Genomic DNA, 26,144 nt, shown 5'->3' on the forward strand with positions numbered 1-26,144 from the left:
TATGCTATTTTGATCTGAATGCAGACCAACTCAAAAAACTGGCCCGACTTCTAAATAACTGCATTCGATTCGTATATAATCTCCGCAAATATGACCACATTTCTTCCTACCGTCTTGATCTAAAATGGCGACCTATACGCCAGCGCCGATATTAGCGGGCACTAACCACTCTATTCTCTTTACTTACCTCCCCTACTCCTCCTACTTACTTATCCTCCAACTTCCAATACCTCCGTAATATCCACGATAGGAATCTTCGCCCTTCTAGCAATCTTCTCCTTAAATGTCCATCTCATAGCTCTAATTTCACTCACTCTTCTTTCGCTATCCAATCTATTCTTCTATGGAATTCACTCCCTCTCGAAATTGGAACGGCCACTTCTCGGCTTGCCTTCAAAAGGAGAGTACGGCAGCTTTTGTTAAGAGAAGCAGAAGAGTTATCACGTTAGCTCTAAACTTTTTATTATTAGTATGTACATAATATATATTCATGTATTTATAATCTGTATTTTATGTATTTATAATATTTCTTATAATATTCTGTTTGTATTTAATATAGTTATACATTATAGTTCTCTTGTGTATGTTAATGTATTATTAATTAATATCCTTGATGCACCTACCTTATTTATCTCTGCACCACCCTTAGGTTGACTGGGAGAGAATGCCATTGGCATTAAGTCCGCCGATATACATGTTATGTATATGAAGTGTAAATAAATAAATAAATAAGTATTACCTACCTCAGGTACAAAATTAAACATTTTGAAACTAAGCATTCGAGTGGCTAATATAATTTACCAAAAATTATTGTACAAATTCTATTTTGTCTTTCTATGCCTGTAGGTAGCGGCCTTTTGGGATAATAGTAAATATTAGGAATTATTTTAGACTGGGCTGTATAGTGTTGCCTTAAGCTTTTGCTATGAAAAAAATATAACGTCATTGACTATGTAATGCCAGAACATCAGTGTTTTCACTTTTAAGGATTTTGCCATATTTTATGGCGAGCCAAGTAGAGTTATATTTTCTATAAGGCGAGCCGTCTAAATTACATATAGCTTGAATCTATTTTTTATGTTATGATTTAGAGAATGGGGTAGTTAGTAGTAGAGAATAGGGTAAGTAACGGACGACTGCACATTTTAAACGCGTAATCGCTATTTACCTCGTTGACCTGGGTCTTTTGCTAGATTCTTATTATAATATCATGTACCTATAGATACTAAATGAGTGAAATCAGATTATATTATTTCAATGTGTTACGTCATACACATCTGTTATTTATATACCTAGGGTAAACTAAAATTATTACGTAGAAACATTGGTTTCGTATGACATAACTGACATTTGATGCTCTCTTTGACAGATGAGACGAGCTAAGAATTGAGATCGCAAGGTTGTTTCTCTATAAATAAAAACGATAGCTTATCAACATTAAAGAGCTAGAACAAGTAATAATCTTATCGCCACGCCTCTGTGATACTAGCGAAGTATACGTCATTCGTACATTGGCTTCACATTCTACTGTGATTTCCAGCCACAACTTATCGTGTCGAGAACGTATCAGCGTGTAGTGGATAAAGATATATTTCATAAGTAATAACTAAACGTGGATACCGGTAGTGTAATCGTTGAAACAATTTGAGTGGACTTGGTACCCATAATGTCTGTGTTAAATAATTTCACCGTGTCCATTGCCAAGGGATTGAGACGTGAGTAGTTTTATGTTTTTTTTTTTATTTCCTTTATGGCTTTGCAGTTTAGTTGCATTTAGCCAATGTTAGGCTTTATGTTTATTGATAGAATTCGTATGCGGTTGATTACCTAATTTTTTATTATCATTTAACGATCCATGGATATGCATAAAGAATGAGAAACTTTTTACGTAAAAAAGTAAACAGGATATAAAAAAATTGAAGATAAATATAAGTTGTAAATATATTTGTTTTTAATAAGTATTGATAAATAAAACAAGTTAAAAAAGTTTTGCTATTTTTAAATTCCAACCATTTTTATTCCTTATAGATTAAGAAAAAAAAACATCAGAAAATTGACAATTATTTTGCACATGTCTTTAGAGATAAATTTTATTATTCTGGGGAAAAATATTAAACACATTGATTAGAACCATTAAAAATAATGCATGTTCATTTATTTTTACAGCTGTTATACTTGTAGGGTATGTGGAGACATTATTACTGTAGTGTTGTATTTTTAAAAGTTTAATAGTATATGTAAATGTTCATCTGTATATAATACTAGCTTTTGCTCGTGGCTTTGCTCACATGAAGGGGTATTCTAGGATAATTTTTTTGTGACTTGTTTGGTATGTATCGTTATATTATAACCAAATTACACAAAATCATTATAAATTGTAGCCTATGTGTTATTATTATGAATAAACAATATTACTGTGGAGTTTCATCCAAATCCGTTCAGTAGGTTTTTTCTGAAAAAGGAACTAACACACATACATACATATATCCATCCTCACACTTTCGCATTTATAATAATAGTAGGATGCTCAAAACATAAACAAACTGATGCCTTTTTCACAATTTTTAGTTTTGTTAAAATTTCAATATTGAAATCAAATTTTTTCAACTAAATTAAAATCCAAATAAATTATAGTTTATTTTGATGTAAACTGCTTGTGAGATGTTAACTGAAATATTTGTAACAAATTTTATTTAAAATGTAATGGCATTTTTTTTCTATATATATTTCACGGGTAATAAATATAGTAAGTAGTGTGTTACAATTAACAGTCTTATTTACACATAGATAGAATTAATTTTTCTTATATAGTATTAATAAAAAAAAAGCCACAATCTATACAACAAAACCCCTGAAATCTGTCTGTCTGTATGTGAAACGATTTTTGTATGGTTTTTACTAAAAGACATTGCAATTCTTGAGGAAGGTTTAAGTTAATAGTACATTACGGTTTTGTATAAATTGAATAAAATATAAAGAAGTTGTAAAAAATCATAGGGTCAGGATTCACATGAGAAAAAAATTGTGACACACTTATTTCCACATGGGCAAAGCCATGGGCACAGCTAGTATTTGATAATAGAGATAGTTTCTGTTTAGCCTGCACACATATGGTGTTGTTTTGTATAAGTATTATTCCACTGTCAAACACAGACATTGAGTCATTATTTGTATAATATTGAAACAGTTTTCATATTTAGTGTGGTTTGCACTTGTATTTATAATAAGATTGAAGTTTGCAAGTATGTTAAATTTTGATATTCTTAAAGGCAATCTTATAATATATGGGATATGCACTAATAGATCATAAATAATAATAGAAATTAATATACATTATTAAATAAGAAGAAATTGTGAAATTGGCAAAGTAAGTACTGTCATTCATAAAAATAGCTGAACAAACCCAAAACCTTAAAATTCTTCTACAAGTTACCTAACTTGTAGAAGAATTTTAAGGTTTTGGGGTTTTTGGTTTGGGTGGGTAACCAAAAAACATTGCGATTGAAGGTTCAATCGCAATGTTTTTTTTTTCATTTAAGATAAAGTAAACCTTCTGAACTTTATTTTAGTAAAGAAAAAACGATTGTTGATGAGGATACAAAAGTTGAAAGGCAATCGAAATTTTGAATTCTTTCAGCTACTTATGTGGCTGTTTGTACACTTCTAGCATTTGTTTTACCAATATTTATAATCCAATAGAAGGTCTCTTCACCATGCTTGAGAATAAAGTTGTTACATACATACATAACATCACGCATTTATCCCCGAAGGGGTATGCAGAGGCGCAACTAGGGCACCCACTTTTCGCCAAGTATGTTCCGTCCCATAATGTGATAGGGGGCGAGCCTATCGCCATATCGGGCACAAATTCCAGACTCCGGGCTGCTACTGAGCAGAAAAACCCAAATATCACTTTGCCCGACGCGGGATTCGAACCCAGGACCTCAGAGCGCTATTGTACCGGGCATGCAATACAACTACGCCACCGAGGCAGTCAATAAAGTTGTTATATTCACCTATTTTTCAGTAAATGTTCATACACCCTTGAGCTAGCATTAGGGTATCTTCTTATATAAGTCATATTTGTAAATAGTAGTTATATCGGTAATTCCGATGCATAATAACTCTTTTAGATAATACAAATACTCTCATGACGTAAGTGATTATAGTAAAAACAGTTAAAATCATTAATTGCATAATATTATAGCACATTTCATTAGATTTTTTTTATATTGGAACGCCAAAGTGATCTCATAGCACCTGATGGCAAGTTCAGTAGGTTCTAGACGGATTTTTGATTGATGATAATTTTTGTCATTGGTTTTTCACAATAATGTTTGTGATTTTGATTTAATAATATTAAGGTTGTTTCTTATTTTCCCGCATAAGGGGAATTAGTGTTATCATATGTATGATAACTTATCAAATAAGATGTAATGAGTGTTTTACCACCCATCATGCTTTTGCTAATCACAATAATTTCACGTGCTCGTTTCGCTTTAGTAATTTTGATAACTGATTGCATTTATAATCAGTGCATATTGATAAAATTCATAATCTGTACTTTACTATGGAAAAATATTACTCCAATAGCGCGTTATTTGGTTGATTGTAACGATTGGACTTGATAATGCATTTGATAGTAAAATAGGAAAAACAAGAAAAAAGTCCGCAATGCGAAACATACCTAGTACTTACTTGCATTACATTTCGCACGCGCGGATCTCCCCACTTAGAGATTTTCGAGAGAATACATAATATTTGAGAGAACTAACCCTGATTAAAAGGGCAGGCCATCACAATTCTGACAACATAAGTTTATTACTATGTTTTGCTGGTCTACTTAAAACTTGGCTTCTCTTAGCGACAAAGTGTTTATTTGCCAATTATGCCCTTTCCACCCTTAATCATTAGAGATTTGCGAGAGGATACGTAATATTTTATAGAACTAATCCTGAGTAATCATGCGATCATAATTTTGACGACAAAAGAAAAATTGTTTAGCTGTTCGACTTAAACTTCACACTCTTAGTGAAAAAATGTTTTACTGGTGTGTTCATACATGTTATCCAATAATGCCCTTTCTACCCCTATTATCAAGCCAAAGATAGAAAACACACCCGATATTCGACCCTAATTACTTCCAACCGTACACTAATTTTTGATAAGAAAATCCAAATATTCTTTAACTTCGCACATTGCTGGTAGTGACCTTGATAATGTTAATACAATGTGTTATCACCCGTTATCGTTATTGCCATTCTAATATGTTTTGCGTTGTTTTTGTAGCCAAAAATGTAAAGCGGAATTAGTTCAGTGATTAGCTGCTAATTTTAACATGTATTTTTAACATTGATTATGCCCGCTGTTTAGTTAGGATGAGAGTTCTTTTTGGAGTAATGTTGTTTGAAAAGTCCTCTAACTGAATGAAAGCTGTTTTGGATTTTCCCCCGATAATAAAATAGATAAATTGTAATTAGTACGTGATTGAGTTGTCTTTTGGTAATGCGCGAATAACCTTTGAGTTAAGGAAAAAAAAATGTAAGACGGTATGTAGAAACATACAGAAGATATACATATAAAATTTACTTTGATAAATATGTATTGAATGCCAATACGCACGCGTTAAAGTCTTTTGCCGGGATAAAAGCCCGTATGGGATGAAACTCTAGAACAAAGTAGCTTTCTTTTATTGAAAGTAGGTTATTCCAGAAACAGAACTAGTTTCGGAAATTAGCTCTACATTTAGAGTCCAGATTTATAAACAAATATTTGATTTTATGATATTAGTATGGACGTCGATGACTTCGTAAAGTAAACCAAAAATATATTATTGTACGTTCGTCACTTGTTCTATAACTGTATTCAAAATATTGTGCATTTATATCACGACCTTAGGTTTTATAAATAAAATCGTATGATTTTATTGCGTTGATGATATTTGTTGTTACATATAACAACGTTATTATAATGAAATCGTAATCTTTCCGTGTTTATGCGTGCGTCACGCAAAAACACAATTGATTTCAAAATCTATTAAAAAAATATGACGTGTCATTCTGAGTCACATTGAGTCTTATAATAAAATTAAGTTCAGTTAGAAAGCACCATCATAGCATCACCGCGTTCTATCAGATCCCATTTAGATGCAAGCGTTAGACGAGAAACGTTTGAAAACGGAACGGAGTCTGAAGTAGATCATATCTAGACATAAGGTAGCAGCTACTGAACATTAATTTTATTTGAGGATTTTTTATGCATTTTAAATTAATTAGAATCTCGTATTGAATATGACTGAGTAGTACGTAACGCGTAAACAATTAGAGATACCTATATGACGCATATGTTTACGTTACAATAGAAAAGAAGAACTTGTTGAATAGACACGTTCCTTGAACACGAACTTGTTATTAATTGCGTGTCCATTGAACCCTTTCAGTGCATATTATGATTATTTGTTTTCTGTTTGGTATTGCTTTTTATTTACTTCTGTGTTTTAATGAGGAATGAGTGGTAGAAGTCGCTGTAGAGGTTTCGAGCTGTTGAGTCGATGTATGTGTGGCCGACAAAGGGTCTCACTATTCGATACGATGGCCGTTATTTCGTATTGCATTTAAAAATACATTTTATCGAAAATCTATCTGGAATAATATATTATTGATTGATGATTAAATTATTCAAAACACGCAAGGCTCAAGCTGTTTTCGAGAAAATCGAGTTTAGAAAGTTTGCCAGGTATTTGTTTCGTATCTAATGTATTGAACAATTCATTTGGTAGAACTTAATTTAAATACAAAACAAGGAAAGAATTTATATTTGGAATAAAAAATTATAATAGAATGCACGAGTAATCGAATACCCACGTTTCGCTTTCGAGAATATTTTTGTTGTTATATTTTTGCGATCCCCGACCAATGCTTCTAACTCTGAGTGCACAGAAGATATAAATAGTCGGCCCACTTATTATCTTTTTTTCGAGATTGCGTTACGCGTGTCAGATTTATTTTCATTTTTGTTGGAGTTGTGTATTTTATATTTATCATCCTTTCGGTGAAAAGGACATATTTTTTGTTCTTGATCATGATTGTGAGCTACAAAGCAAAAGAATGTGCGAATGACAAATGTGCTTAAAAAGAGGTACACAGTTTTATGCGGCATTGTCATACATAGTCTCAATACTTCAACACAAATACAGTTAAATAGAGATGATATAACGAGTCCTCCTAGCTTCCTCCCCCTCTTTTTTAGATCTATAAAAATCCATGTTATGGATACCTTTATTGACATTTAATATATATTTACATCAAACAATTTTTTTTAAGTTCATGAAAATTCGTCTATCCGTTTTTGAAATAACATTGTGTAACATTGATAGCTTTAAAGCTCTCAGTATATGAGCCTAAATTTCCCATGTTTAAAGGACATGTAAAGGAACAAATTAAAATATTTAAATGAAGATGTGACGCCGCGTCCCTTCGTAACGGGTTAATTGCCACTGTTTGTAGAGCTAGGCTTATTTGTTTTAAGTGCACTTCGCAATATTTGTGTTTCCTTTATCGATAGTCGTGTTTGTCAATACTCGTGATGGCTGTGTTTTCACCGCTTATCTGTATCATTTGCGATTTAATTAGCATTTACATCTAGCTATTTATACTATACTTGTATTACGTAAGGTTTGCGGTTCTCGAATTGTTATCATCTGTTTCTCTTAATTGTTAATCCGTATTCGTAAATTGCGAAATAATTATATTTTGTGTTTATTTGTGAATAGGTAGAAATAGGTATGTCTCTCTAATAATATTAATCGGGGATTTAATTATCTAATGCTCGCAACTTATACCAGAAGGGTTAGGTTAGGTTAGGTTAGTTAGTTTTTTTTTTATTATCAAACTCCGTAGTCAACACTGGCGAAAACCTGCGAATTGGATACTAGAATTTCGCGACTTAGCGACAGCAGGGGCCTGAAGGAAAGTTGGGAAGAGATATTCGGGGTTAGGACGTTTGGGGGGAGGAAAGGAATCCACTTACCATGCACGGAGGGTAGAAGACCAGGAAATGTTCGTGATAAGCCTCAATGTGTAGTAACAACCACCGGGTAAACACACTGAACTGTGTGCTTATGGTCAGGGCCTATGTTCCCCCGTGCAAGGCCCTACATACGGTGAGAAGACCGAGCGCACAAGAATTGCCTGGGAGGGAAATGGGTTAGGTTAGTGCAGGTAAGAAATTCCGATCTAGGAAAAATAGTTTCAATGCAATACAAAATAAATTGCATAATTCTAATGTGAAACAATTTTTTGTATTATATATTACAAGTATTTATATTCGGAAAAATGATATTGTTACAACTGCATATAATGAGAAAATTAAGAGAGTACATTATGCAACAATTTTCGATATCACTCGTCCTCTGCGAGATACGTAACTATCCAGGCAGTGTTATTGTCTGACGCATATAATAATAAATACAAAGCGCATGACTAAAATTAAATTGAAACATAAATCATGTGTTTATCAGTGAAAACATTCCATTCATAGCGACGCACGAGAGATAACGTGCCAATTAATGTCATCAGGTCATTGGGGCTCGGTTTCGTGAGGTTCCGTACCTACCACTTGACGATCAAAAAAATATCTCCACGCGTTCCTGAGAAGAAGGGTCTTGACAGAAGTACGGCCGGTCGGAAAGACAGACAGACGGACGGAAATCAAACTGGTCCTATAAGGGTTCCGTTTTTTCCTTTCGAGGTACGGAACCATAAAATGCTGAGATTCAGAGAAACTCTTTGTCTAAGCCTTAGTTTATTAATGCTAAAAGCACGTTGTTTAACTCGGCATTGTCACTGGTGGGAAACGTTTTTTTGGCATCATTTGAAAGAAATTGCGTTGCAGTAAATTTAATGGGTGAGAACGGTTATCTAGAAATGCAGTAGTTGTAAATATGCTTAAATTTTTGCGAGTGTAGAAGTGTAGTAATGAATAAGGCAACGTTATAGGGTCCGATGGTGACGCTATTGTTGTGAACCGAGATCGTAGATATTTTAGTTTAACACCTGCGAAAAGCTCTAAACCGGTATTGAAACGCTAATTCTCTTAGAGATAATGTACTTACGAATAGAGTTCAATATCGCAGCATTGTCCAGGCCGTTCAAACAAATTCCAGCTTTATAATGTTAGTGTAGACAAAAAAATATAAACATAGAAGTGAAGTTATGACTCTATGTAGGCATTTATCTCTGGAACTATCTTATTGATTATAAAAATGCGTTGTAAGACACTACACTACCCTTGAGTAACATAAGCTATATCTTCTTTGGATTTCAATATTTACATTTCGCTAAAACATACGAATTCAAACATCGCGAGACGGCGAAAAATATCTTCAAAATTGGATTTAAATTAATATAAATTAATGTCAATCGATCAATAAACGCCCCGCCCATAGATTATATTTAAGAATTTAATGCAAAATAAAGTACTTGGATATTAAATGTACACGTTCGCCAAAGATAAGCAAATGGTAAGAATAAACTTTTTATAAACAGATTCGTTCTGATAAAACGCAGGTTAATGTCAGCGTTTGAAGGTCGCGGTGTTGCGTCACATACGTTAATTAAACTTAGGATTTTAGATATCATTATCTTACTTCTTGCTATTTCGAATTTAGTGGAGATGTTTGGCTGTTAGCAGGAAACGTAGAAATTACTAGACTTCCTGGAATTCACATGGGGAATTTTAGTATGGGAAAGATGTTTCAATAGACCGTATTGAAGCAACAGTTAGTCTTGTACACAGGGCTTAGAGACTCGGTCCAATGCTCGCTCGGATGATGCTATGCTCCTAAGTTTAGACATTGGGCCGTAAGAGTGGAGAAACCAATATAACCGTTCCACTCATGTTCCAAGTGAGGGTAGCGACAAAGCGTTTTTTATGCGCAAAAGAGATAGTCTTTAATGTATTATGAGTATTGCTTTTTGATAGTGGGAGGGTAGTCAATGGTATATAAAAAAGGTATAGCATGTATTTTGCACTGTGGTGAATAAATGTATCCGTAGCGACTCCTAATGTATTGCTTTCCGTTGTACCACAAAGTGAAGGTAATCCTATGATTGAGATTTTAATAGTGGGTTTAACTTTTGATGTTTAGGTCGATTCTTCTAAGGTTCACAGGCGCCCATATCCCAGAATTTGTATTACTTATAATTATGTTAGTAAAATTAATCCTAAGTTAGATATTTTTCATGATTCATGCAACAATAGAAGAAAAAATACTAGATCACCTCAAAACTTAAACTAAAGCCACAGTCATTGTATACCCTTATAAATTGAAATATAAAAAAATTGCATTGTGTGTATATAAATAACACAATTTTTTTTAATAACATCATGTGGCCAATTATAAATAGGCTTCTCAAAGTATATTACACTTTTGTAAGACAAGTTGCTCTAGATTTGTATTTTGTAGATTTTAGATTTAGTTCTAATGTTTTTATTTTATTATTTACCAAATATGAGTGTGTAATTTGTAAGCGTTGTGTATTCCTTTAATTGCCTACACATAACGTGATTTTAGTACATTGTTTAAATAAATAAATATGTTATAAAAGAATGCTCATAAGTTGCATTGATAGCGCATTATCCGTATGAAATTAAAAGAAACCATTAAATAAAAAAACATTTAGATAAAATTATATTTATTCATTGAACCTTCGTTCAACCGTGGTTCTTAGTATTTTATTGTTTGCAATATTGAAACACGTGATAGGTGCGTGATATGTAGGGTATATTTTTTTTTCATTATTGTTCATTATCTGACCAATAACATTTTATAATCAGTTATTAACCTAATTACTGTATGCTTCCAAAATGTATTGACGTAAGTGGTAAGGGAATGGAACGAAACGATTAGAAACGCATTGAAATAAATTTATTTTCTGGATTATATCGCGGTTTTTTATATTATTATTTTCTCCCGATGTTTCGAAGACTGCAGCCTTCAAAGTCACGGGGTGGACTGAGGTCGTGCGAAAAGTCAAAGTTATAATAACTTGAAAAGAATAATATAAATAATCCGAGACAAAATCCTAAAAATAGTTTTATTTCAATGTCTAACAATCGCTAAACATAAAAAATCACTATCGGTAACAAGGATTTTATTGTTGTAAGACTCCGTAGGGCCCTAGGCACCTCCTTAAATAGTTTACAATATTTGGTTTCGATTTACTGGCATCTATGGAACATTGTATTGTTTCTAGAATAATTAAAGTATAATACATCATCATTTATTTTGTGCACGTATTGTTATATATGAATTCTTTACCAATATTTTTTTGAACAAAAATGTAGAAATTCGAAAAGGCAGATGTGGTAAATAAACTGTTTAAAAAATGTGAGAAGTTGGCATAATGTATTTATCACTCTAGAGGACTATAGGTTATAATACTGAAGATAAAACTATACGCGGTATGATTTTCTGGATCCGACTTTTATTTACATTTTATTCAAAGATAGTAAGGATAGGAATGTATTTTGTTTGTTAGTAAACATAGATTGCGCAGTGGGCGTGGTGGTCATCCATCTTTAGTCCTTGAAGTGCAACATATTTAATATATTGGATATCGACTGATGTGGCAGTAAACAGTAATTGCCACTATATATTTTATAATTATATCGTTACGTCTAACATCATTGTTGTGGGCAGTTTTTTTGGGATAAAAACCTACGCTAGCTCAAGTGTGGTAAAATTTTCTAATAGCATAAAGATTACAGTGTCTATTCAGCAGTTGTAGAGATTATTTTCTGCAAACAAACTAAGAATTTTACCTTGCAATTCTACTGCGATTTTGTTATATGTTGCAAATATTATAGACTATATTTAAATATTTGACATCTTTAAAAATATTTGGTAGTGTCGATTGTTCTAAAAGTATTGTGGTACAAGTAAATGTTTTTGCCCCCAGGACTCAGACAGAAGGAACTAGTCGAAGCTTCAAACACAGCAAGCAGACGCCGCGGAGGCAGCTCAGCGTCGAAGGATGTCGAACCTAAATTGAAGATGGAGAAATGTTTGATCGTCTCTAAAGTTACCAGATATGAATATGAAAGGTAATGTGAATGTCCCTTAATGATTTCTTACGTTGACGCGAATTTTAGACATTAAATTAAAACTAGTTTTCAGAGTTAATCTTGGTTCTTTATAATATAATTTTCTCCCGACGTTTCGATTACTGCAGCCTTCGAGGTCACGGGGCGGACTGCGATGTTGGACGTCCGAAAAGTCAACGTTAAAACATCTATCTACATTTCACAATCATAATTTTTCCTTTCAAAAAGTATCACTTATTATTTAGTGCAAGCATTATTTGCATGATTCTGAGACATGAGATGAGCCTTACAAAGCTTAGCACCAGCTAAGATTGTAAAGATTTTTGTAGCCAGCGTATGTACAGTGCTGGCTACAAAAACCCTTTGTACGTGAACCCAGTGTCGTTTGCCCGTAACAATAGACAAAGTGATTTGTTTTGATGGATTCTCACGTATGAGAAATTTATCACTGTTTAAATATGAGACAATGTGTCAATATTATCTATTGGAGATGTTTACTAATGAATTATTTTGTATTATGATTTACTATCTTAGGATTAAAATGTATTGTTCTTTTGTCCCCATCAGACAGCCTAAAAACGTTAATTACTTTGACGTATTTTCTACCGATACAAATATATCGATGGTTGATTACTAACGAAACGATAGCATCTTACATATTATCAGCCGACATGGCTAGACAGCGCGCAAATATTCTTTTTCACGCTTGTTTTTGATGACTTCAAATTTATTACTAGCTATTACCTGCGGCGCCGCCCGCGTGAAATAATTTTTCCAGGATATTTTCCGCGCAATATAAAGTAGCCTATAGTACACAAGAGTAATGTAGCTAATTATTAGTGAAAAATTCAAAACCGTTTTAATAGTTCCTGACCGTTTAAACAAACAAGCCTTTCAACTTTAGTATATTAGTATAGATATCAAATTTAATTTGCCGGTCTTTATTGAAAATTACGTACCATGTGAATGACCTGTTGGTATGTTCAATAAATAGCCTTTCGTAAACATTAATACACAAAGGATCATTGGTTACCGGTTGTAATTGTTTAGCCCTTTGATTTATAATTATATGAATTTAATACACGGGTTCCAATATCAGGTACGCATGTTAGTTGCATATACGCATATATCCAATATGCATATAAGAATTTGTGCGTTCTTCCTATACGTAAGTAATTATACGCACCAAATAACACACAAGCCATAACCTTAAGATGGGATTCCATCCTCACCATCTGAATGGATATTAATGATTCTTCTCTGGTATGATGGACGTCTATTGTCGACGATGATCACTCTAAGTGACGCAATCGTTCATTGGCGCCTTCTACATAAAAGTTTCGACTTTCGTATTCTCACGACACTTGACTTGTAGTTCTCTAGATACTTCCATCATGTTTGTTTACTTCGAACTTATGTTTGATCAATGCTGTCAACATTCGATTTCAATATGCGTGCTCGACGTCACGCACGCACGCCGATTTGTGATGTTAAAGTGAGACATAGCATGACATAGATTTATATAGCATTCGATGATTACAGATACGCGATTACAATAATACTATAATTGTTTTGTAACATTGAGTTGTTCAGCGGAACGTAAATGAGCCTTTGAAGAATGTGGAGATTCAAATAGGTAGTTGGTGGTAGAATATATTTTATATTCGCCTGGATAGCGACCACAGTATACGAGATGTTAAAACCCGCCATAGTGGCCCACGTAAGTATCGCGTTCCAGGATCAGCCTGCGTATATCTGGTTCCAACAGGCCGGCATAATTGTGTCGACTGTCAGGGGTAATCATCTCTCGTTAGTCGAAGTTCTATTGGACCCCACACCACTTACCATCAGCTGCAGTCGAGTCACATTGCAGTGACCGTATAAAAAAAATGGCGCAGATGTTAATCCGAAACTGGTGTGTTACTTTTAATACAGATCCGTTTAGTTCATATGTCTAAGCTAACGAACATTCAAACATCTGCAAAAACTTTTACATATTTTATAATATTAGTAGATTAATAAGATTGAGAATACACAACACTTGAGATTAATTAAATGTTTTACAATTAATCGCTATAATTTTCCTTCGAACTTTACCAATTCAAATACCAATTATCGAAACAAAACAAACGTGAGAACTGATTACTGGTAAAAACTTATTACATACGCTCGAATGATTTGCACGACGCACGTGTCCCAGCCCGCCAATTAATATATCAGTTAATTAAAACTATCAGTTTATTGTCGCGTGTTTAAAAGTTAATCTGTAATTGTTTTATGGAGTATTGTGGCTTTTGTGAAATGGGTCGGGGAATATATTGTATTAAAAGCACGTAAAGCCATTGGTCCTGCGCCTGATCTCTCTCCGGTCATGTCGTGCCGTCTCACCGGACTGATCGAAGGAACAGAGAGTGCACCTGTATATTGCGCACACACTTGTGCACTATAAGATATCCTGCGTACTTGGCTGATTTCCGTTGAGATTGACCGACGTGGCCGAAAGAGGGTATCAATGACTTTCGTTGACTGACTTTAGGGTGGAACTGGCCGAACGTCCAGAGCACCAAATCGTAGTGAGGGTATCAAGGGATGTTGGGAGGTGTCACAGACTTGAACATTATCATCGACAGACTTGAACATATGATATGTTTTTGCCAGTAAAAAATACCCTTAAAAAAATTGCTTATTGGTAAAGAATGATTTGTAGATAAGTTTGGGTAACAAAACAAAATGCATATTTAAGTCATTGTACTGTGTGAACTTGAAAAAGCCTTTATTTCGTAATCTCAGACAGACATTTATTTTCATAATGTTTGTGTGTGTATATTACATCAACATAATATTACATAATTCAGTTAACTTGTCATAAATGCAACTTAGTAAGACAATGATAAACAGTTTATTATTTATTGCTTACTTTCTAACGTTGTATTATGATATGTTTACGTTTTAGTTTCTATTATATATTTAAACCATTTATTTTTCTACACACAAATAAAACCAACAAAATAATGGTATACAATTATTGGTGGTAATCTACTGAACGGATTTTTATGACATTTGGTATGGAGATAGTTTAAGACCTTAGTAGGTTATAGACTTTCTATTCCGGGAAAATACAGGGTCATTTTGACACTGCGTTTCTAAATGAAAACACATACTTATATACTTGGAAATAACACTTTACCATAAGTTACATGAGCCATAGATGTAAAATAAAAAAGTTATAATTTCGAACAAAATAAATATTAATAAAAAGTAACTTATATTTTACGCGCCCTACTGCCATTACTGCTTACTCTTAGATAATTCGTCGCAGCGGCAACATCAGACTTTCAGTCAGAAATACACCCACGCACACGCCATATTCGCATTAAACTACAACATGATCAAACATCAGAAAACTAAAACCAGGATTTTTAGTGAAAATATTCAGTATTTGTGGAAGATTTTTGGCACAATATCAGCAAGGGGTGAAGACGAGTACCTATGTGGTTTCATTTAGTAACGCAATGTCAAAATGACCATGTATATAGCAGGACTTTTATCCCGGAAAACTCCTTCACGCGGGCGAAGCCGCGAGCAAAAGCTAGTTCTACATAAAGTAAGTCGGCTGAAATCGGATTAGATGGACCCGTCGCCACTGTAACTTACCCACTGGGTTACTTTTGGGAAACTAGCATCATCGCTTAAAAATTCTCTGCGATGGTTTCCTTTCAGAATATTGAGAGATATAATTTTGTAAAGAAGTATGAATCAGTAGTAATCCCAGCGTCATATGTAAGTGGATTTCATTATTTCCGAGTTCACAATTATAACCAGTTATTGGGCCTCGCTTGATAAGATAAGAGCTCTGTTGATAAACTTTGCCATATGTTTTGTACAACGCGCAATTTTAAGCTTTTCGCATTGTTATGTTTTCCGCAATAGTCATCACGCTATTATGAAATATCATCGATAAAGATATAAAATCGATTATAAATGGCGTATTTGCGTCTTCTTTAAAATAAGTATGTCATAAGGCGTATGTATTGAGCTGTCGACGTTTTATTAATAACTAGTTTTGCTCGCGGCTTCGCCCGCGTGAAGAAGTTTTTCAAAATAGAAAGAATCCTATTACCTTCCCAGAGTCTTCAACTATCTCCATACCAAAATTTATAAATATCCGTTCAGTAAAAATGAGAAAATCGATCACATACAGACCGACAGAAAAGGGGACTTTGTTTTATTTTATATATGCTTCGCCCGCGTGGATTTCGGACTTAAAAAATGGAGCCGGTCGCGAACGTTCAAGAATGTTCGTTTTACGAAGCTACTCGCTAGGTGATTCGCTAGCCTCTAGGTGCCAAGCAAGCCGCCTGTGCGTTCGCGACCTTATATATATACAGAAATAATCTTTATAGCATGATTCAGTATTCACGTATGATGGCTTATTATTAGCGTATCACATGTATAACTTTGGTGTTTCTATATCGATTTCTATGATTATTTTTTATGGAATATTTAATAATGTTAACTTTTTTAATTAGGGATGACTGAGAGTGTTATAAACGTAAGAGTAGACAAATATAATGAGAAAGTTTCGAACTGCTAAGTTATCGGGAGTTACACGTGTTATTGTGAGTCAACTATAAAAGATAGACATATGCTGTCGTGGGATATTTTTTACATAATTTTAAGGAGAATATTTCCGTCATACATGATTTCTGTGTAGCTTTAACCATTAAGGTTGCACACGCGACGGAAGCTTAAAAATGGAGTAACTTCTCCCGTTTTCCCAACATTTCCCTTCACTGCTCTGCTCCTATTAATTGTAGCGTGATGAAAAGTATACTATAACCAGCACAGGAGTATGACAAATAATTGTACCAAGTTTCATTAAAATCCGTCGAGTAGTTTTTGTTTCTATAACGGTTATACAGACAGACAGACAGACAGACAGACAAAAATTTTACTAATTGCATTTTTGGAATCAGTATCGATCCCTAATCACCCCCTGATAGTTATTTATTTTGGAAATATATTTAATGTACAGAATTGACCTCTCTACAGATTTATTATAAGTATAGATATAGATAAATATGAGCTAATGTGTCAAATTCCGCTCCTAGGAGCCAGAGAATACAGCATCGTGCTTATCAAACGTTCTGACTGTTAGTAAAAAATGCTGTTGAAATGTTAATTCGCGCCATTTCAACAGCATTTTTTTCTAATCACAAAAATCTGATCACAATAATACTGTTACCCATGAGCGTAACAACATTATTGTGATCTGATTTGAAGAGACACTATGCAGGATAATTACTAAACATTGTGATGGATAATATCTAACCTCTCCAAGTGTTATTTGAGGCGCTATCATTGTTTATTTACAGACGTATTTCTACCAGCAGCATATGATCTGATGTCGTAAAACGTGTAAACAAGCTGTTATGGTACAATTTAAATTTTGTAATATAAATACATTTTTCGCAGGCACAGCCACGACTACATACCTGACGCGGAGCTGGAGAGGATACTCCGAAAGCGAGGGTCTGACTTCGACACAATGTTGTCGAACCACAGGCAGCAGAAGGCGTTCGAAGAAAATGTAGCTACCAGCCTGAAGGAGATGGGGCTGAAGGTCGAGATGGCTAGCAGGTGGGTTTTAAACATTATTAGAGTACTCAGTAACAAAGCCGTCTCAATTGTATTGATCGTCGGGGCGTGAATGTCTGCTTGTGCCCTTTCATTAATTAAAAAAAAATATTTACCTTTTTGCCAAGGTTCAAGCAAAAAAATTTGGCCGCAATGTTTTCCTTTTTTTTATCGGGTGATCGGCTTGCGGCCCCTAGGTGACTGCGCCCTATTGCCACATATCCTTTACATCTTCGGGTGAAGACTGCCCTGTTCGGCCGCAAATACACATTGATAAAGTACTATACCACAATGAAAATATAATTTCGATAAATCGCCGAACAAGTTCCCTGAGTAAACAGCGTTATGTTCTACCTATAGATCATAGTAAAAACCACGATTAATTGTAAAATAGTTTTAAAGAAATCATTACATAGATCATTCCCTATATAATGATTTCTTATGTTTCTTTGTTTTCTGCTTTCCCTCTCAGTAGTAGAGGAGGCCCGTGCCAAACAGTGAGACAATATATAATACAGGGCTGATATTATATAGATCATAGTGTTGACACTTTAAACGAAGTATGTAAGAGCAATTTGGCAGGTCGAAATAATTATAGTGTCAATCAAGAGAAACTGAATTCTTTTTGTAGAGATATGTTTTGTATAACGATGCACTAGTCAGCTGCAATGTAGTTGTTTTTTATCATTATCACATAACAAACCAGTTTTATAACGCGAGGCCTTGATGCTCAATTGGCGAGTTGATTGGTGGAATTGGTTGCAACCTTACGTAAATGTCACATGGCCTTATAGGGTTAATTGACCGAGAAAAATGTTATATCAGAATACTATATACATGAACGTAGCGATAAAATAAATCACGTAAAATAAGACTATTTCTCAAAATAAATGTACACAACGAAATAGATTTTACTAAGTTATATTACGATTTATTCTGCCTTAACAGATTCTTATTTGTTTTGATAAATTTATTCTGTATTTTATTTGATAGAATGCATGTACCAAGACAAACAAAAAAAAAAGAGAAATGAGACAGAAAATGTTTTAATACTATTTCGTTACGCACATTTATTCAGAGACATACTTATTAAATTTTATGTTACTTCTTAATAATATAATAAATCCGAAAGGTTATGAAAATGTTTGTTAAAAGCTATCAAAGACATCGCTGAACGTGTTTGGATGACATTTGGCACATGGCTAGATTCTAAACTGGATTTAAAAGAGGAGACTTCTATATCCGAAAGCAGAGTGGGATTTTTATTAAGGACTTTCGCTTGGGCGAAGCCGCGAACAGCTCCTAGTTTTATTAATTACATAAGGAAGTTATTTTTGGTTTTCAATATAACGAAATTTACGACTTATGTCTGCGTCACATCATGTCTATCTTTGAACAAATATTTATATTTTTGTAAAAAAGAAATACATAGTATTAGGTATGTAGTAGCATCATGTATTTCGTGCTATACGTGGTGTAGGTAATTTTCAATAAAACTTTAATTGGCCAACCAGACAATGTTAACAAAATAGAGTCTAATTGTTACATACGCAATGTCAGTCAATTTGAAGATAAATCATAAATTATTTATTTATGTACTATTTAATGACATTATAAAAAAATGCTCGCGAAAGTTGCGTACGTACCGCTACGTAGTTTTTCCAATTAAATATCCTGTATTAATCCAGGCCATGCTCCATCTGTCTGCAAAATTTTATCTAAATCCGTTCAGCAGTTTCTGCGTTCACTTCTAACAAACATCTTCATAAACACATTTACCGTAAGGTTAAGGGAATGTTTGTTTACATTGTGTGCATGTTTCGTTGAACGAGACATTGTAGAGTCGAGACAGTTGCGTAATTATAGAATTACATCATATTATATACTTCGTGCTAGCTTTGGCTCTTAGATTCGCTCGCGTATGTCAGTTTTAGCGACCAAAATTTGTCGTTGGCACTCATAGAAATAGTATCTTCCTATGAATGGAAATAAGTCGGAATAAGTAAGTGGTTTTGGGGAATACTTTCTAACATCCAAATCACAAATTGGACCTCCTTAATTATACTAAATATATTCTTACATTTTAAAAAACTAAGTCGTCCCGCTGCGTCTGTCTGTCGCAACTCGATTAACTCTTTCGAGTTAATCGAGTTTACTAATATTTTCATACAGTTTTCACTAATGGACGAAGTGCTTTAAGAGGAAGGTTTATTTGTATATTTCATTAATGTTTTGTAAGGCACAAAAATGTAGGCATACTCTCTGCTGCCAACTCGAAAGGGAGGCTAAACACTAGTACACATATAAATTAAAAAACAAATATATTTTGTAGTGTTTATTTATTTATTCTCTAATTATAGAATATGAAATATTCCATCCGTGTTTTGTAACATTAAGTATTTTTCCCACACAGTTATTTGTGACAAACAAACAATGCTTATCGTAATAGTGTTGCATAATGTGTACTTGTTACTTTGTAATGATCGCCGGTACGAATGTACTTGATGTTAATTATAAATAGTATTTTTGCTAGTAGTAGGATATATTTTATATCCGCCCAGATAGCGACCACAGTACACAAGGTGCTACACCCGCTATAGTGGCCCTCGTAAGTGTCTCGCGTTCCGGGATCAGCCTGTGTATATCCGGTTCCAACAGGCCGGCATAATTCTGGCGAGTGTCGATGTTAATCATATCTTGACAGTCGCCATTCTATTGAAGTCCACTCCACTTACCATGAGATGCAGTAAAAGAAACGAATCAATGAAGTTGTTTTTATGAGTTACTCTGCCACATTTCTTTCTTACTTGTCTTATTAATGGAGGAGTCTAAAATGATTATTTGAATGATTCCAAGTTCCACATTTTAGCTACTTTATACAATAAGTTTGAAGTTGGATGGAATTTGTTCAAAAAAATGTTCAGCGCCCATATTAAAAGCGGACATGTCAATTGCAACAGTTTCTGCTTAGAAAAAAAGCAGGTTCCCAAATACTAAGTAATATTTTTTCTTTACCTTCCACCTATATGTACCACTGTTCATAATATAATTTATTTCCAGATTAACATATAACGAAGACATGATCAAATGGTGCGACGTGGTGGTGCCGTGCGGCGGCGACGGCACCTTCCTTCTAGCTGCTTCTAGAGTTAGAGACGCAAAGTGAGTATAGCTGTCGCCAAATCACTTGACCGGTCTGAAGTTGGTAACGTTACATGCCTGTCAGTATTTAATATCTAAACACTACCGTGCACGTGGAAAAAAACAATAGCTTTTGCTTGTAACTATCTTCGGTTTATTATTTAGTAGGGGAAAATAGGGGGTTTAGGGACGGTAAATTTGAGCTCATGTCTTTATACCCAAAAGGTTAGTTAGTGCATCTACATTGATTCATAAGTTTATTTTAGTTCCATGATGTGTTAAGCGAGCCTTTATGGGCACAATTTTGAATTCCATGTAAAACAGACATGATTTTTCGGAATCGTAATTTTTTTGTGAATATGATTCATTTGAATGCTGTTAAAATACAAATATCTTTCGTTTTTTGTTAATATCCATACTGCACATATACACTAAAATGTGTTGCAGCAAATTAATATTTCCTTATTATTTTGTCGACAGTAAACCAGTGATAGGCTTCAACAGCGCCCCGCACAAGTCGGTCGGGCGTCTCTGCCTACCCACTTGGTGTTCTAATGACGTGAAGGGTGCGCTCCCACGCTCTGGAAGGGAGGTAAGTGTTGTTAGGTTTGAACCTTGTATCATTAACAAATGTTGTAAGTAGAGTTATACTGCAAGGGCGGGATATCTAGTAAATCTCCCTATTCATGTCCTTATTCTGGTCTTTAGAATTTGGCAAAGTCCCCCACCATTTCGCCATTGTCTATGCTCATAAATAATAATTTAGTATAACCCACCAATCATTTGCCAGAATTCTAAAAAATTAAACATTCGAATATAGAACATCGTTTGTAATTGTAATGTAACAAATATTTGAATATCGAACATAGTTTGTAATTGTAATGTCACAAATATTTGAATATCGAATATCGTTTGTAATTGTAATGTGAGAAATATTTGAATATAGAACATCGTAGCAAGTGTCACGTGACGCGTGCTCTGTGGCGCCACCGCCGACATTCAATGTAACTTAGCGCCGAAGTGTTTGGTCGCAGGGCCGGTTCCGCTGGATGCGCCGCTCGCGGATACGCACCACCATCACCTGCGAGCCGAAGCTGATCGACACCATCGCGCCTGTTGACCTGCACACGCTGCACTATTGCAGGTAGGTTTCATAGATGACAATGTCAAACATAATTTTCCCGTTCTTACGTTGTACTCCAATAACTTATGTTAATTTCTTCCACTATTACGTGGAGCCGTAGAATGAAAAAGGTGATCTTCATTACCAGGACACTTAAAAAATAATTAGTTTCTAGATTTTGTCATCTCTTATAAGATGTTGATTAAAAAATAAAATATTGGTACAAGGTAACATTTTTTCAGATATCCTCCAGTGCCAAATACAGAAGAGAACCAAGAAGCTAGAGCGTCACAGCCGAACAATCCAGAACAAAACCCTAAACTCGCCACTAAAGTACTCCCGTATTTGGCTCTCAATGAGGTAATTCACTTTTGCATTCCATATAAAAATTATACTAAATTCGTTCTTATTGCCTAAGAACATCTATACGATAAACACACCTAACATTAGCACACATTTTATATAAGAGAAATAATCGAGGTAAAAGTGCTACAAAACCTGGACCCAATTATGGACACCTTTGTCAAACAACGATTTAGACATCTACCGATATGTAACATCTCAGAATAAGAACAAGCATAGAAGGAATCTAAATTACCCTCATATACTTATCCTATTTTTCAAATAGGCCAAAACCGTTGAAAAGAACGAGACAAATATTATGTTGCTAAGGTCGGCTTGCGTACACTTTAAAATAACCAAATGGTTACCTTTGGTCCTCTTTATGATGCCAAATTAAAAACACAAAATAAAATGTCAAATGTGTTATCCACCGTGCAAATAATAAATAAAGTCGAAGAATAAGAGGAAACTGAAATCAAAAGGGCCTCCATCGGTGAGTAAACAAAAATCGAATATATTTGCTTAAACCCTGTATATAAGTGCAAAAGTGTTATTAATTATACTTTATTATGCTGTAGTCATATTATAATCTGCTGTTGGCCATTCGATCCAGTCATTATTAAGTATTTTTCATTTTACCAATTTACGTAGTCGTGGTCAATAGTGTTGTGCTGCATATTCTGTCGATAACATAGATGTTAGTATATTGTAGTTTACTATTTTGAATAAATTGCCTTTACTTTCAATGTATGGTGGTGTAGTGGTAAAAGCCACTTGGAAACCGTGCGCGAAGGCTGGGATCGAGGAAACTATCTGATTTTCATAGTGTGTTTCATACAATGTGTTTCATTGCAGATTCCACAGATGATGCTATGAGGCAAAAATGGATCGTTTCCATAGCTCGTCCCAATTGGCATTGAAAAACAGCACCGTGTTTGCTCTTAGCATTTCGACAAAGTTTTATTAACATTGAAATAAGTTATCAAACATATGTGACATGAATGATACCGGTGTGTTTTAATTTTACTGTCCCATTTTAGTAGCTTTTGTCAAATCACACCTCTTGGGTATCTTTTAATCCCTTACTGCGTACTGGTTTTCTCCTAGACGAAATTCCGGCCGATTTCTTGTTTGTTACAGCGGTTTCCATTCCTTCCGAAATTTCTAACATTTTCTTAATTTAATAATCTAAATGCTAGACCATTTTGTGTGAATGATATTGGTATGTTGTAGTGATGTTTTGGTACTTGAATACCAAACAGGGTTTTGATATCTTTTAGCCTCTATCTAAATAGCAATTTGCAACGGCTTGTAGTTGACTGACCGAAAAGTGTTTATTTTAGCAGGTCTGTGAATTTACCATAGCCGATAGACAAAGCATTTATCGATATCGATAAGATGTCAGAAGGGATCGCAACACAATTAAATTTCTTGCTGTCTAAGACAGAGTACGCTCAAATGTCATAGTGTTACTTCTATGCTTGTCATTGTTCTGAGTGTAACATAAATGTCAAAAGGTGAAGAAAAAATTGTGTCACATTCAATTTTAAAATAGAACAGTAAAATGTTATAAATCCATCCGCACACGCGACTTATTTGTTTACACAACGACATAACATGTGTGGTTAGGCTCTATGTGTTTGTTCCTTCGACATGCAGTAATAATATTTGCGTTTTGTTATCACTTTACATAATATTTATGGAAGTTGACGTAGTTAATTGTCCGTAATAAAAAGGCGCTTAATGTCTAGGTGGGGTAATTGAAGGAAATGTTGGTTGCTTTTATCTTTTTTCGTTTGACAAGAACGGGAATTAAAGTCTATACAGCCAAGTTTTACATTGCAGATAAGTTATTTTAGCATGATGAAATATATGATAGATATTATAATTGATATCGTAAATTCTTATCAATGTAATTTCAAATAATTGACTTACAGATAGCTTGTCTTATTTTTTAAAATGATGACATAGTACCCTTATATTTCGAAATCCACGAAAATGTATCTAACATTTTTACCTATCTTCTTTATTAGTGCGTCATATATACCCATCTCTTTCTCCCATTCGCAGGTGTTCATAGGCGAGAGCGTGACGTCACGAGTATCCCTACTGAGGCTACAGATCGACAACGGCCAGTGGACGCACACGAAGAGCTCCGGTCTGTGTGTCACCACGGGTACAAGCACATCATGGCATTTCAGGTAATTACCTACATATAATATTTTATATAATTCTTCCACCTGATTTTAGGCCACCCAGAAAAGCGAGGCAACTATTGTTTTTTTCAAACACGTAGCAAGGTTTTGTATTAGTTTTTATGAATTTCAATCTTTTTTAATTCTTAGCATAAAATAATCATGAGGTTTTTCGTATACTGCAATCGGTTTGAGTTGGTATGCATGTTGAAATTTTGGTATATTACAGAATTTAGCATAACATTCATCTATATGAAGACAGTGCAATGCCATGCAATACTTTATTGTACAAATCTCTGGTTATTTATGGGTAGGCAGGGACTATTATGGAAGCAACATTCAAATCAATCACTTCTGTTTTCCAGTATCAACTGTCTCCGTACACACTCCGTGCTGGAGCTGATGAAGATCTTGTCTGAAGACTTCGGCGTGAACCTGGACACTAGGTTGGAGAAGGCGCGCGAGGTCACCGAGAGATACAACGAGAAACTCATGTTTCCGCCAGGTATGGGGTGAAAGCGTTCCATTGTTGATATTGGCTTACAGGAGCTGAAGTTGTGGGTATGAGGGCCAGATAATGAAGTTGTTGTAGCTGAATATGTCAGGTCAGGTGGTGGTCAATGACCATGAACGCCTATAAACAATTCATGTGTAATAATCTATATATCTATAAAAGAAAGTGGTGTTAGTTACACTATTTATAACTCAAGAACGGATGAACCGACTTGGCTGAAAATTGGTGGAGAGGCAGCTTAGAACCAGGAGACGGACATAGGATACTTTTTATCCCATTCCCACGGGAACGGGCGTGACATAAGACGTGGTATAAGAAAGCAAAATTTGGTATGGAGATAGTATAAGACCCAAGGTTATAGGCTACTATCCGGGAAAATATATAGTGGGACTTTTATCCCGAAAATCCGTTCACTCGGGCGAAGCCGCGAGCAAAAGTTAGTTATATATAAAATAATTGAATTTTTTGATAATTTGTGGGTTCGTACATTTTGGCACGCCCGTCTCCAATTTGTTTCGTAAAGGGTTTGTGTAATATATGTATATGTGTTGCCTAGACTCGAGCAGCTGGCGTACTCGGTGCGCGAGTACATAACGTTCGAGGAGTGGCCCGCGCCGCGCGGCCTGCGCGTGCGCGACCGCGCCGCCAGCGTGCAGGTCAAGAGCCACTGCAGCGACGCAGGTACTACTACTTATTAAATCTTTACTGCACACCGAAATAATCTACGTTATATTAAAAATATGAGAGGTGGCCTAATTGACGGTCTTATTGCTTACAGTAATTTACTTAACGAATTCTCATAGTAAACATTTTTGAAAGCTTCAATGGAGATTAAATGTAAAAACATGTCATAAATATATATAAAATCAACATAACTTTATGTCCACATTAAAATGTATAATTTATTCGTTTCTCACACTTATTTTTCTAAGTTTACAACGAACGAACGATGTGTTTAAAACAACTATACGCATATCTAGAACCAAGACTGCTCAACTTTATATTCAATAATATTCCGTGAACAGGTCTAGTGGTTGACGGTAGCGTCTCTTTCCCGTTCAATGATGGTACAGAAGCGCAACTCGAG

General features: G+C 34.6%; 1 protein-coding gene across 1 annotated transcript; it reads left to right on the top strand.

Annotated features, from left to right (window-relative positions):
- Positions 1-1,360: 1,360 nt before the first annotated feature.
- On the top strand, positions 1,361-26,144 carry LOC115440266 (NAD kinase 2, mitochondrial; the record flags this gene model as incomplete). Its single annotated transcript, XM_037439939.1, has 11 exons — positions 1,361-1,715; positions 11,961-12,105; positions 17,581-17,745; positions 20,803-20,904; positions 21,364-21,475; positions 21,918-22,027; positions 22,249-22,366; positions 24,419-24,549; positions 24,909-25,055; positions 25,614-25,738; positions 26,083-26,144. Coding segments are annotated over exons 1-11 (1,266 nt in total), but the record flags the coding sequence as incomplete, so codon positions are not given.

The sequence above is a fragment of the Manduca sexta genome, chromosome 18 (assembly GCF_014839805.1).
Source record: "Manduca sexta isolate Smith_Timp_Sample1 chromosome 18, JHU_Msex_v1.0, whole genome shotgun sequence".
Classification (NCBI taxonomy): Eukaryota; Metazoa; Arthropoda; class Insecta; order Lepidoptera; family Sphingidae; genus Manduca; species Manduca sexta.